At 32.4% G+C, this 13,022-nt stretch overlaps 1 protein-coding gene and 1 long non-coding RNA gene across 5 annotated transcripts; one reads left to right on the top strand and one right to left on the bottom strand.

Moving 5' to 3' along the window:
* Window positions 1–9,656: 9,656 nt before the first annotated feature.
* On the top strand, window positions 9,657–11,193 carry LOC107887291 (protein FATTY ACID EXPORT 4, chloroplastic). 4 transcript variants are annotated; one of them, XM_016811482.2, is made up of 4 exons: window positions 9,657–10,023; window positions 10,113–10,177; window positions 10,806–10,893; window positions 10,995–11,193. In XM_016811482.2, the coding sequence occupies exons 1-4, from the start codon at window positions 9,780–9,782 to the stop codon at window positions 11,102–11,104; spliced, it is 507 nt and encodes a 168-aa protein (XP_016666971.1). In that variant the 5' UTR covers window positions 9,657–9,779; the 3' UTR covers window positions 11,105–11,193. The 4 variants fall into 4 exon arrangements, with proteins under 4 accessions (XP_016666971.1, XP_040959807.1, XP_016666970.1 ...); XM_041103873.1 differs by having other exon boundaries at window positions 9,694–10,011; XM_016811481.2 differs by having other exon boundaries at window positions 9,694–10,023; window positions 10,974–11,193.
* On the bottom strand, window positions 11,171–12,762 carry LOC121223003 (uncharacterized). Its single transcript, XR_005920346.1, has 2 exons — window positions 12,436–12,762; window positions 11,171–11,649 (listed from the first exon to the last, which is right to left on the bottom strand). It is a non-coding gene; the product is annotated as an uncharacterized lncRNA (long non-coding RNA).
* Between the last annotated feature and the right edge of the window lie 260 nt (window positions 12,763–13,022).

The raw sequence follows: 13,022 nt of genomic DNA, 5'->3' as shown, positions 1-13,022 counted from the left end.
GAATGATAATATTGCTGAGCTTGGATTCTTGACATAAATTAGTTGAAATGATAACATGGGTTGCGAAGTTGTTTTTCTTAATGTAAATTAGTTGAAGATCAATGCTAACATGGGTTGCAATGTTGTTTTTCTTTTTGCAAATCTTTCTTTCACTGTTAAGAAGTCAAATTGAAAAAATTTCCTCTGCAATAAAGTTCCCTTGTTGTGTTATATAACCTTTATTACCTTGGCTATGTGGATTTGGAAATTTATGGTGGTTTTTATTATCTTAAGTGTAAAAGCAATATTATCATGCACTTGCTTACTCCATATTTATTGCTTTATCAACAAATAATAATTTTCTTTTATGCCTATTTTAAGGTTGCTTAAGGGTCACAATATTTGTGGTAAAATATTATTGACCAGAAAGTTAGATATACTTGATGATTCAAGTTCACAAGAATGATCTCCTAGTTATCAAAGAAGTTTCTCACAGAACGATGTTAGTATAAATGATGACATGGACAAATTCGTGGAGGTGAGGTTTAGAGTGACTGTAGTAACTTTCATGTATTCTATTACGAAAATATGGAAAGAAGATTTAGTCTTGTACTAGTGTGACTTTAGACTTTTTTAAAAGTCCGTGATTTTAGTAACTAAAAGGAATTCAGTTCATTTAGGGAGGGGTCAGAAACACAAATAATTCTGATGATAATATAACTGTTATTAAGTTAACATCTTCAACCGCAAAGAATGAGGATGTTGCCAATGAAGGCCATAACTCTACAATGGACACAAAAGCTACAGATTCTACCAGGGTTACTAAGTTCACTAAAGAGCTCTCAGGATAAATGGTCATATTAGGTACCATATCTACTTTATTGCTTCCAGAATGATTTCACAACCTTTTTATCTTTATATGATCGTACTTTTGATTTGATTATCATGTCTTTTTTAGAGAGATTACGTGAGTTAGCTTGGAGTGGTGCTCTGCCTTATATGCATCCTAATGTACGGGGACTCTTGTTGGTAAGCTTTTAACTATTGGTTTTTTGCATTAGGACTTGAACTATATGAACCAACTCGTTACTCTTCTGGCAAGGCTGTGATATTTTTTAATGTAAAGTGATGATCTTGTGTTAGCTACCACCTTTAACATTATTTGTAACACCCCTTACCCGTATCCAAGGCCGGAACAGAGTACGAGGCATTACCAGACTTAACAAAACACATAGACGAAAACCGGGCCATAAAATTTCATTTAATTCAACACTTTTCGAACACATGCATAACAAACAAAGCTAACTATATCATCACATCAAAACATAGGACATGGCACGATTAATTAAACTTATAAACCATAATGGATAAGGACCACATCTCATGATTTTATACGATAACTCAATGCAGACTGATACGTGTGGTCAAAATCATAATAAAAATACATATCACAAACCAACTTCCTATACATGCCACTCACTTGATATTTCTAATATTTGAATTAATTTTCCCAAAAATGATAGTTTGATAGTGTGATTTTGCCTCCGACGATCTCCAACCCCGAGCCGACCTGCCAATACTAAAGAAATGGAGAGGATGGGTAAGCTTTACGCTTAGTAAGTTCATATGAAAATAATAAGCAATTACTACCATGCTTTTCAAGATAAAACACTATAATTGTACAATTACACATATTTAGGACAGGCTTTTTCTAGAGTCCTAGTGTTAAAAAAAATCATATCTCAAGTTAAAAAACTCAAAATCCAATTCCATAAATTTTATATGAAACTAGACTCATATTTCTACTTACTAATTTTTTTCTAGAATTTTTGGTTGTGCCATTTAGTACAGTTTATTAGTTAAAGACTCCCCTATTTCAGGGTATGACTACTCTGACCCCTGTGAACTACGAACCGAATTTCTCCCTGTACAGAATTCCAACGACCATGACGTTTCTTTCCCTTAAAATTACATTCAATAAAGAATCCATGCATGTAAGGTATGACTCTCAATAATTCTTTTACAATTTATGGTGAATTTCTAAAGTCAGAACAGGGGATCTCGAATTCATTCAGACCCTATTTCACAAGAATTAAAATATCACACAATATAGAATTATTTTGCTTTCTCTGTTTCTTTCATGTGAAAATATACTCATTAAGATTTATTTTCATATATCATTTGCATTTTTATTCAACTTCCACAATTTTTAGTGAATTTTCAAAGTCATGCAACTGCTGCTGTCCAACACTGTTTTACCACTAAAATTCATTCTTACATAATTCCACTTAATCCATTTTGTCTTATCGAAATTCACCCAATTATCGAGCACATTGCTCATAATTTTTCATAAACATATACCTACACTTATTCATCATATAATCATGTTCAATTGTATTTTTACTTAATCGATTTTCCCGTTGAACTCTTCGGAATAATAACTGATACTCAATTGCCTGCACATATTTTCACAGTTGTAGCCAAAGCTATCTGGTACGCATAGTAGCCTGCACATAGTACTACACATGCGACCAATTATCCGGTACACGTAGTAGCTTGCACTTAGTACTACACATGTGACCAATTATCCGGTACACATAGTAGCCTGCACTTAGTACTACACACGTGATCACAGTTTTCGGGTACGCATAGTAGCCTGCACTTAGTACTACACATGCGACCTCACAATAGATCATTCATATCGTTTTTATTCCGAAGGTTCAATCGGGAAATTCCTCACTTTTCAACATTTTACTAAATTGTTCGTAATCAATTTAAATTCATAATTTACACCAAATAACCATTTGATAGGCAGTCACATTTCATATGATATCAAAATATAATAACATAAAAAGAATCGATAGATTATTTATGTACGAATTTACTCGAAGTGTCGATCTCACTATCCATAGTACCAATTGTCCATTCATAGTATAATAAGACACAACTCAAATATCAAATCAGCTTTTAAGAATTTACATAACATATATCACATATTTCATATATCACTTGTCATGTATCATCATTTTATTACATTTCATGTAACATTCTTTCATGTCATATTTCCACATCATAAACACCATTCCATCAACTTTTTCAATATATTAAATCATAAAATATATGCAATAATAGTAAGAAATATAATTCACACATAACATTGCATTATTATTATCATACGAACTTACCTCGATCCAGAAACAACAATTTACCATTTTATTCCATAACCTTGTATTTTCCCGATTTAAGCCTGAATATCGATTTCCTTCATCTATAATATCACATTTAGCCTAATAATTAGTCACACTGTTCATACAGGTCCAAAAATTTTCATTTTGACCCCTAAACTTTTGCATATTTGTACTTTTTCCCCAAGGTTCGGAAATTAAACTTCATCCTATTTTCTTATGTTTTATGACATGCTGATAATTTTTCCCTTCTATGGCAACATCAAATTCTCACTCTAACATGTACTTATGACTATTAGGTATTTTTGTCGATTAAGCCCTTTTTGCTCGTTTTCACTTAAAACTGAGTAGCACAAGTTGTCTAACATAATTTAAAACCTCATATTCTATCATAAAACACCAAAATACACAAATTTCACCTATGGGTATTTTTCCAAATATGAACCCTAGGTTGAATTATTGCTAGCATAAGCTAAATCAAGTTACCGGGACTCTAAAAACGTAAAAATCATTAAAAACGAGACTAGAACGGACTTGCAATCGAGCTTGGAAGCTTGGAAACTCTAGCCATGGAGTCTCCCTTGGTATACACGTCCATGGTGAAGAAGATGAGCAAAATTGGCTTTTAATTTTGTATTTTAATTCATTTTACCCCTAAATGACCAAAATGCCCTTACTACTAAACTTTCCAAAAATTCCATTCATGACCAATATTTGTCCATAAACTTTGAAATTGGTCAAATTTCTATTTAAGACCTCCTAATTAATATTTCAAATCAATTTCATACTAGAAACTTCTAGAATACAAGTTTTGCAACTTATTCAATTTAGTCCCTAACTTCAAATTAAGCACTTTATGCATAGAATTTCTTCACGAAATTTTCACAAAATCATGAAATCATATCATAGACCTCAAAATAATCATAAAATAATTATTTCTATCTCAAATTTGTGGTCACGAAACCACTATTCTGATTAGGCCCTAATTCGGGATATTACATTATTGGCTTTGTAGAATGTTTCATATAAAAAATTAATGGAATCAATGAAGCAACAGTTTAAAGCCAAATAATCTGCATGTCTCATATTTGATATCTAGGGTTAACCAATTTTTCATCAGATGGATAGATTATATTTATTAAATAAATTTTGGTTTCTCGTTTGAAATTTTATGAACTGAAAATAGGGATATGCACCACCTAATTTAGATAGAAGGGAGGGAGTTTTAAGGAGGAAACACCTTAAGTATCTTGATTGTGTTGCTCAATTTTACGATCCATCGGCAGTGATGTTTTTTTTTTCCAAAAACAAGCACATTATGATTGATCTTGGCACTGATAACAACAACAAAGTTAACTGGGATCTCAAGGACAAACAGGATGTGACACCCCTAATTTGACCCTAGTCGAAAAGTGGTTTCGGGACCACAAAATCGAGTTATAAAAATAATTAACCGTCTTAGTTGATGCTTATTATATGTATATATGCATGTGTGAAAATTTCATGTTTGAATTTTGTTAATTGTAAGTGAATTTTATTAAATAGGACTTATGTGAGAAAATTTAGAAATGTGCTAGGAAAATGTAAAGTGGCCTATTAATGCATGTTATGAAAATGATGGGTTTGCATGTCAAATTACCCAAAATTAGAGCTAGTGGCCGGCCATGCTATGGGGTGAAACATGTTGGAAACATGTTGTGTTAGTGTGTTATGTTAGAAAGAATAAAATAAGAGGTTAGTAATAAAGTAATGAAAAGAGAGGGGTGATGAAAACAAAGTTGTCTCATCCATGCCCCCCCTCCATTGCCGTGAATTGAAGGAAGAAAACAAAAGAAAAGAAAAAAAATGTTCTCTTCTTCTCCTACCTCTCTCAAGCCGAAACTAATCAAGAAATGGAAGAAAGCACACCTAAGGCATTCGGCCATCTTGTGTGGGGGGAATTAAGGTATGATATCATGTGATTCTTTTGAAATTTTTGTGAAGTTGAGTTTGTTTTGGTGCTCATAACATGACCCATGTGTTAATTTTTGAGTTTGTGTTGCAAGAAACATTTGGTTATGTCCTTATATGTCAAATTGATGATAAATTTTTGATATTTGGTGAATGAATATGGGTTTCGTTCATGGTAGATAAGAAAGAATGTGGTTGTTGTTCTTGTTAATTTGGATGAATTTTTGGTGGATAGGTGCTTGAATCAAACAAATGATCATGTGTGTACACTAGGTGCTAGTTGAGAAGAATCGGTCACTATATTGGAGGCCATTAACGAATATGAGTTTAGTTATTGAGAATGATGAATGTGTTTTGAGTTGATGGAATAAAAGAATGCTTAAAGATGTGTCACAACAAATTATATGTTAAGCTAAGGTTGTTAAATTATAAATCTTTCTTCCTAGCTGAATATGTGTTTATAAAGTTGAGTTGTTAAATAGATTTTGAAGTTAGCCCATGTATTTATTTTTGAATTTAAGAAGAACGATACATTCGACTATGCTTTGATGTGCTTGGGTTGTTGTTCATTGAGTAAATGATTGAGGAATGGTTAGAAGAATTTGAATGCTAAACTAGTTGATTTGTTTATAATGTCCGATTATGATCATTTATAGAGATGTGAATGAATTGTTGTTATGTGAATAAATATTTGTTTGATGATATATATATATGTATTCGGCAATGGGATAAAATGTGTATTAAGGTAAGTTTCATGGTGATTATGCTTGTGATGTTGGGTTAATATTCGGCATTGAGTAATGTGGGGTAAGGTGATTAATCGGCTATGAAATTAGCTAAATTGAATAGGTATGTTTAATGATATGCTTAGTATAATGTATGATCTTATAACTCGGTTTGGTATTGAGATAAAGGTTAGATGTATGATTGGATTTTGGTATGTCTTAAATTGGTCAATCAAAGATTAAATGATATGTGATTTCCAAATGTGATTGTTAAGTGAATAATATTAGTTAAGTACTTAAGCAAATCTATTGTTTTAATTAAGCTTAAGAGCAAAGAGGATCAAAGTCGGATAAGGGAAAAGAGAAAGTAAACGAATAGCCGTGGACATCTAATCGTCGACCACTTCCGAGGTAAGTTTTAAGTGATTAAACGTTGAGTAAATTCAATCATAATAGGACATAATGAGTTGATTTAATAAGATATGATATGGCCATGATATGTCTTAAACTCAAATGGTAAGTTCATAAGTGTTTGGACTTGGAAATTTAAGAGGAAATTGTAATAATTTGCTTTGGACAGCAGCAGTAACGTGATTTTAGAAAATCACTATAAATTGTTGGTGTGGAATTATAGGCTGAATAAAATATGTAATCAAAGCTTAGTTAGTCTAGTTTCTTATAAAAGAGACCGTGGAAGCAAAGAAATTTCCTATAAAGAGATATTTAAAGTTGTGTGGGACAGTGTTAGAATGACTCCGAAATCCCCTGTTCTGTTTTTGGAAAATCATTATAATTTGTACAAAAATGGTTATAAGATAAGATTTATATGCTTAGACTCTTTAATGAGTCTAGTTTCAAATGAAATCAAATAGAACACATTATGAATTCTGTACAATTAAAAATTTGATTCATAGTGAAGAATGGTCAGATTAGTCAAACAGTGAAACAGGAGAAACTTTAAGAAAAATCTGGTATTGATTGGACAAACCTAAAATTCTGGAAATTTTATGGATGGAAGATATACGAGTCTATATTCAGGGAAAATTAACGGCAAGTGATTTGGAGTTTTGTAGCTCCAGTTATAAATAATTTAGTGACTATTGCTCAGGAAAACAGCTCGTAGTGAATATGTGATTTTGTTGTAAACATGGATAAAACTTGTTTTAGTTGCTCATAAGCTATTGATTAAACCCATACGTGAATTCTAAATCGTGATATTGTAAAACGATATATGAGTGTTAGACGGATCTTTGATATTAAAATTTGTGAAATTGTAAGTTTATGAGTATTCGAATATGAAATGATAGTATGGCGTGAAATTGAATTATTCATTGGGAAATGATTGATGTAGATTCGGCCAAGACAAAGTGTATACATGATAGTATATGTGGTATGTGAAGTATATTTGGATAATTGTGATGTAAATACATGAAAATTTATATTTTGATTTAGGATTTTATGTGATGAATGTGAACATGCATATATGTGATAAGGCCGAATGGCCAATGTGATGAATGTGAGCATGCATATATGTGATAAGGCCGAATGGCCAATGTGATGAATGTGAGCATGCATATGTGTGATAAGGCCGAATGGCCAATGTGGTGAATATGAACATGTATATGTGGAAAGCCGAATGGTCAATGTGAAATATATATATGAGATATGTATATGTGGTAAAGCCGAATGGCTAGTGTGAAATATGTAGGCGATGTGCGTATATTGTGGCCGAACGACCAAATGTGAAAGGTGTGTATTATTAGATATTTGATGAGGCAAATGAATTACAAATATGACAGTCGATGTGAATGTTGTAACATGTGATTAAATGTACATGAAACTTGGAAATATATTCCGGGTAAGACCCGATGACTACGTGTGGAGATTATGTCCGGGTAAGACCCGATGACTACGTGTGGAGATTTTGTCCAGGTAAGACCCGATAACTTCGTGTGGAGATTTCGTCTGAGCTAAAGGTCTCGCCGATAATCCAAGTAGAGGTTAAAGCTATAAGACTTCGTAATAAGAATTGCTTATAAATATATTCAATGCGAAAGGTTAAACAGGTATGTACTCCAAGTTTATATGTAAGCTTGATTTGAACTAAATCATAAGGTAGTTATGTGATGCATACGAGAGCAATCTATGAGACTATTCCTATGATTATGTGACATCGGATCAGTGTGAGAGGTTATGTGAAATCATACAATATATCTATGTCACATGAGCTCACTTTTATGTGAAAGTTTATCTGCCTATTGTATATGATGAGATATGCATATTCGGTAAAGGGATGGTATGCCCGAAGGAAGAGTGAAATAAAATATACGAACAACTATGTTATAATTTGATTGTTATCTGTTGACACTACTTAAAACTTACTAAGCATTGTAATGCTCACTCCGTTTACTCTGTTTCCTCTGTTTTATAGATCTCATTGCGAAGCTACAGGCTCGGGGATCGTCAGCAACTAGTCACACTATCACTATCCACCGCTTGTTACTGTTATGTTTAGAATTATTTTATGGCATGTATAGAATAGACTAGTGGCGGAAGAATATTTTTGGTTAATGTATATAAGCCATGCGAAAATGGCATCTTTTGAATGTTTACTTAGTGAAGTTTAAATTTTACCTCTGGCTGTGCTTAGTACTTATTTAAATGAACGATCTTTATTTCAAGAAAAAGTTCAAAATTTTACTGTCCTGACATGAGTTACAAGTCCGGTAATGCCCCTTACCTATTCTGGCGACGGTTGCGGGATAGGGGTGTTACACAGGAGTTCATAAACATCATTGAGATTGTATACCATGGGGCAAGGAAAGGTCGTGGTCTGGTAATTACTCCAAAAGATTACTCGACAAAGTACTGTTATTGGGTATTTTTGCAACCTGTAGTTGATCAAAATGTAGACTATATGTAGATATGTGTGTCGTTTGCAATGCTTGGTTGCATGAACATGAAGGATAATCTAATTTGAGATGAAACTTTGAAATATATATTTTATGTACTCTTTTGATGCTTGTTTACATTATATCACCTTAACTTGGAGTGACTTTCCTTACAGTTGTTTGACAAGGAGCAAGTGTTTTAATTTAACTATATAAAAATATAAAAAATATGTTTATAAAGATGACAATTTGTTGGTTCAGCCATGGTTGTAGATGGATCTTCCAATTAACTCAATTGAAAATTATATAAACTTGATTTTTATTATAATAAAGATAAAAGAAATTTATTAAAGGAAGAAAAAGAGTGCAAGGAAAATATAAATGGATAATGGAACATTAAGCACATTAAATATGCGTTTAAAATAATAAAGTAGGTTATATATTATTTTTATAATATTATATATTATGATTTTTATTAATTTATATTTTAATAATATTATTAAGAATGTTATTAAATTATATATTATTTTATTAAATTTTATTTAATAATAATTATGTTAAAATATAATTAAATTATTCATTATTATTTTTATTAAATTATATTTAATAATAATCATCTACTTAAAAAAATTCTACAAAGACTACTTTGGTCATTTAGGCCTTTTTCCTTACGTTATTACAACATCTATTCTATTTAACCAAAGATAAGAATAGTATTACAACTCTATTTTATTTCATTCAATCAAACAGCTAAATTATTGATTACAACTTTATTTTATTACAACTTTATTACATTACAGCTCTATTCAATTCCCTCAACAAAAATTGTCCTTAAATTTATCGTGAATGAGAGTAGAAGCATAATCTTAAAAAAAAAATCAATTAAGAATAATTTTTACAAATGAAATAATAAAATGAAAACACATGGCATGATTTAATTGGTGAAGGTTTTTTCCTCACGGTAGAGCAAATATTCTTGCCCATTTGAAATTTGGCAGTATATTCTTCTGTTTTAAGAGTGAAACTGGAACTCAGAGAGAGTGAAGAAGATGATGTTGGCAACGCCAGTTATTCAAATGCCCACAATTAGTGCAGTTAAGGCGGTTTTCTCCTCAAATCCGAACCAACATCCATTTCTTCGCCCACATTTGGTTGGCTTTTGTTTGAGAAAGCCCAAAATCCCTTCCACCACTCGAACAACCCTTTTTCGCTGCAAATCTCAGCTTCAAGATTTTGCCCCTCTTACTTCCGCTGCCTATGGAACCCTTCTTTTCTCCGGCGGTCTCTTTGCCTGTACTCATGCTCCACTCTGCTTTCTCCCTTTCATTTCACATCAATTCCCCAGTAATTAACATAATTTCCCATTTCAAACTTGCTTTCAGTTACTAAATCTGGGAGTAAAGGCTCGCTCTTTGGAGGCCTCACTGGAGCAGCTCTTATGGCATCTGTATGTTTAATATTCTCAGTTTCTTCACTTCTGCATTCTGCTTTTACTCCTGCTATTCTTTTGTTAAGTCTATTGGTTTCAAACTGGTGAACATCATTTCAACATTCAATTATACAATTGATTCACTCAACACTTGGGCTTTTATTCCAATTATGGCTAATTTGTGATTGCGAGTTTGAGTTTCTTGCTTTATGGCCCTATCGTAATCATCACGTAATTTGTGTCACTGTTCCCATTATTTATTTTTGTAGAAATGGGCACTTTGTTTTTCATCATCCATTTCTAAGCCCCAATGTTGCTAGTTGACTTCTGGTATGCATGGAAAGATGGATCCTACCGTTACTGTGTTCCGTTATTACTAGTTTAATAATGTAAATATGGTAGGGGTATGCTCTTCTAAATAATGTAAATATGGTAGGGGTATGCTCTTCTAAGTGACGACTCAGTGTTAATATGTTAAAAACTATTTTGGGCTAAATTGTTCTTTGGTCTTACTCTAGGAGATTGTTATTGTTCCCAACATTGGATTGTTTTACTACTATGAAAATATGTTGAAACCTGCATTTGCTGAAGTTCTTTTACTTTAAGAATGCAATACTTATGTGCACTATTTGTTTCTATTGTTCAGGCTTATTATCTTATGCAGTCAACAGAAACAAAAGCAATTGGTGATGCCCTTGGTTTTGGGGCTGCCTTCCTTTTCTCCTGTGTATTTGGTATGTTTATCTATTCCTTCTTTTATAATACATTTACCTTGTATCTTATTTGGGGTCGTATACACATCTCTCTCACTCAGCCTATGTGGTTACTACTATAGGGATACGATTGGCGGCCACTCGGAAACCGATTCCCGCAGGTCCTTTATTAGGTCTTTCTATCTGTGCATTGGTTGTGTTTACCTCAGCTTATTTGCAAGATCGTCTTTGATCCTTTGTCTTTTCTATTTGGCACAATACCTCCTTGAAAGTAATTATCCCTTGTTAATGGAGAACATTAGGCAACTTTAACATGATTTATATTCCTGTTCAGATTTACAGCTGAAATTCATTGACCTATATCTGTCTTATTTGCATCTAAATTTAAGGTTGTGCTTTCAGTGTTCACCATTTTATTATTAAAAACTAAAACAGAATCTTGACAAACCTTACAAGCATAAAGCAAAACAAAGCAGTCCAAACTGTCATTAACAAAATAAAAATAAGCAGAAAACATCAATTCTTTCTCCAACCCCATTTTAGGTCAAGGAATTCCTGGAATTATTAACTTCTTGCCATTCCATTGCCAAGTCTAGCAGCTTGAAGGGTTTTTCTTATCAATGAACCCCAGAAAACAAGATCGAACCGCCCAACTAGATTCTGGAAATGAAAGTTTCTACTAGCATTTTTAGCTCTGCAAGTGCGAAAGCTTCAGAAGAGGGATGACAATATCATCTCTCACATATATTGTTTCAGGCAGTTGAAGGTTTGTAGCTCCTGAAAGAGAAAAAGTCGTGCCTTGCTATGAGGTTTTTAAGATTGAAAGCTATATGCGCCTAAGATAGACGCGACAAAACCAGAGCCTTACATGCTCAATGAATGAATGTGAAATAAACGGTGCATTGCGCGATTTCTCCAAAATTTGAACAAAGGTTATTTAATTGCATTTCTTTCAAATTATCCTTTCTTGTAATCTTTACAAGATATATTCAAGGTTTGGGTTACTCGTTCAAGTTTGAAAAAGTTTGAAAATCTACTTAAAATTTAAGAGTTTAGACAAAAAATTAAGCCTTACTTGACTTATCATCAGATGAACACACCTCTACATGTAAAACATCTTGGAATGTAGTAGACAAAAATAAAGATGGATAAGGAAGAAAGTTTTTCAGGCACACATGTTTCATTGTTGAGTATAGTAGTACTTTAAAATACCAGTTATGGAAGTTAAATTTAGGCATGTAAACTACTATGAATTAGTGGTGGGGAACTTGAGAAAACAACATAAATTATAAACTTTAATCATATTATCAAGAGCAGTGTATCTACATCACAATCTTATGATAATCTTTAAAACTACCTGACAACGATGCATTGATCAACTAAACACTTGAAAAATACCCAGTGATGTATGCAGTCATACAATTCTAACCATAAAAAAGATTGAACTCACTAAAACATTACTTGAAGTAAATGAAACCTTTAAAGAAAATAAGAAATGGTATTTAAAAAAAGAAAAGAAAAGAAAAGATTGCATGAAATGCAAAGGCCACATTAAAACGTAACCTCGTTGGGTCTGATAGGTGATAGTCGTCTTTTCTCAACTTTTCTACAATCTTATGTATCTCTTGGATTTCAATATGTCTCCTTTATATTACTATGCATCCTCTCAAGCCTGACATCTAGGATTTCATCTAACTTATCCATAGCAGCTTCAATCCTCTCCACCATCTTATTTTCTTTTATTCAATATCTTTCTTTTTACCTTCAAATTAAAAAAGAGAGACAAAAATGTAAACAAAAAATAAAGAAAGCAAATATTATATATGGGTTTCACCTAGAAAACCTGAAAAAGAGGTTGATTAAACAAGTAAAATTCTAAAATCAAGGTAAACTTCCTATCAGCTTAAAACAATTTCAGACTTTATACGTTAAAGTAACCACAAAAAAAAAAAAGTGAACAGCGAATTACCTGGTTTTAAGTTGGAGAAAAAAACGCGTTGAAAAGAAACCGAAAGTTATAGGTGAAAGTACCTGATCAATCCTTCTAATATTATGAAGTAAGCAAATGAATCCATGTACTGAAAAGGGAGCAATCAAGTCTCTTATTTTTACAATTCACACACTTACGCACTATTAAACTACCACATAGG

This window comes from Gossypium hirsutum, chromosome A03 (assembly GCF_007990345.1).
Source record: "Gossypium hirsutum isolate 1008001.06 chromosome A03, Gossypium_hirsutum_v2.1, whole genome shotgun sequence".
Taxonomy (NCBI): Eukaryota; Viridiplantae; Streptophyta; class Magnoliopsida; order Malvales; family Malvaceae; genus Gossypium; species Gossypium hirsutum.
The sequence above is the reverse complement of the archived record's forward strand: the minus strand, read 5'-3'. Positions and strand labels throughout refer to the sequence as shown.

Excerpts from the sequence above, each read along its gene's own strand:
- LOC107887291 (XM_016811481.2), top strand. The coding sequence starts at position 9,780 with ATGATGTTGGCAACGCCAGTTATTCAAATGCCCACAATTAGTGCAGTT. Across the intron at positions 10,178-10,805 it reads GAGCAGCTCTTATGGCATCT|GCTTATTATCTTATGCAGTC; the intron begins GTATGTTTAATA and ends TCTATTGTTCAG. Across the intron at positions 10,894-10,973 it reads CCTTTTCTCCTGTGTATTTG|CCTATGTGGTTACTACTATA; the intron begins GTATGTTTATCT and ends TCTCTCACTCAG.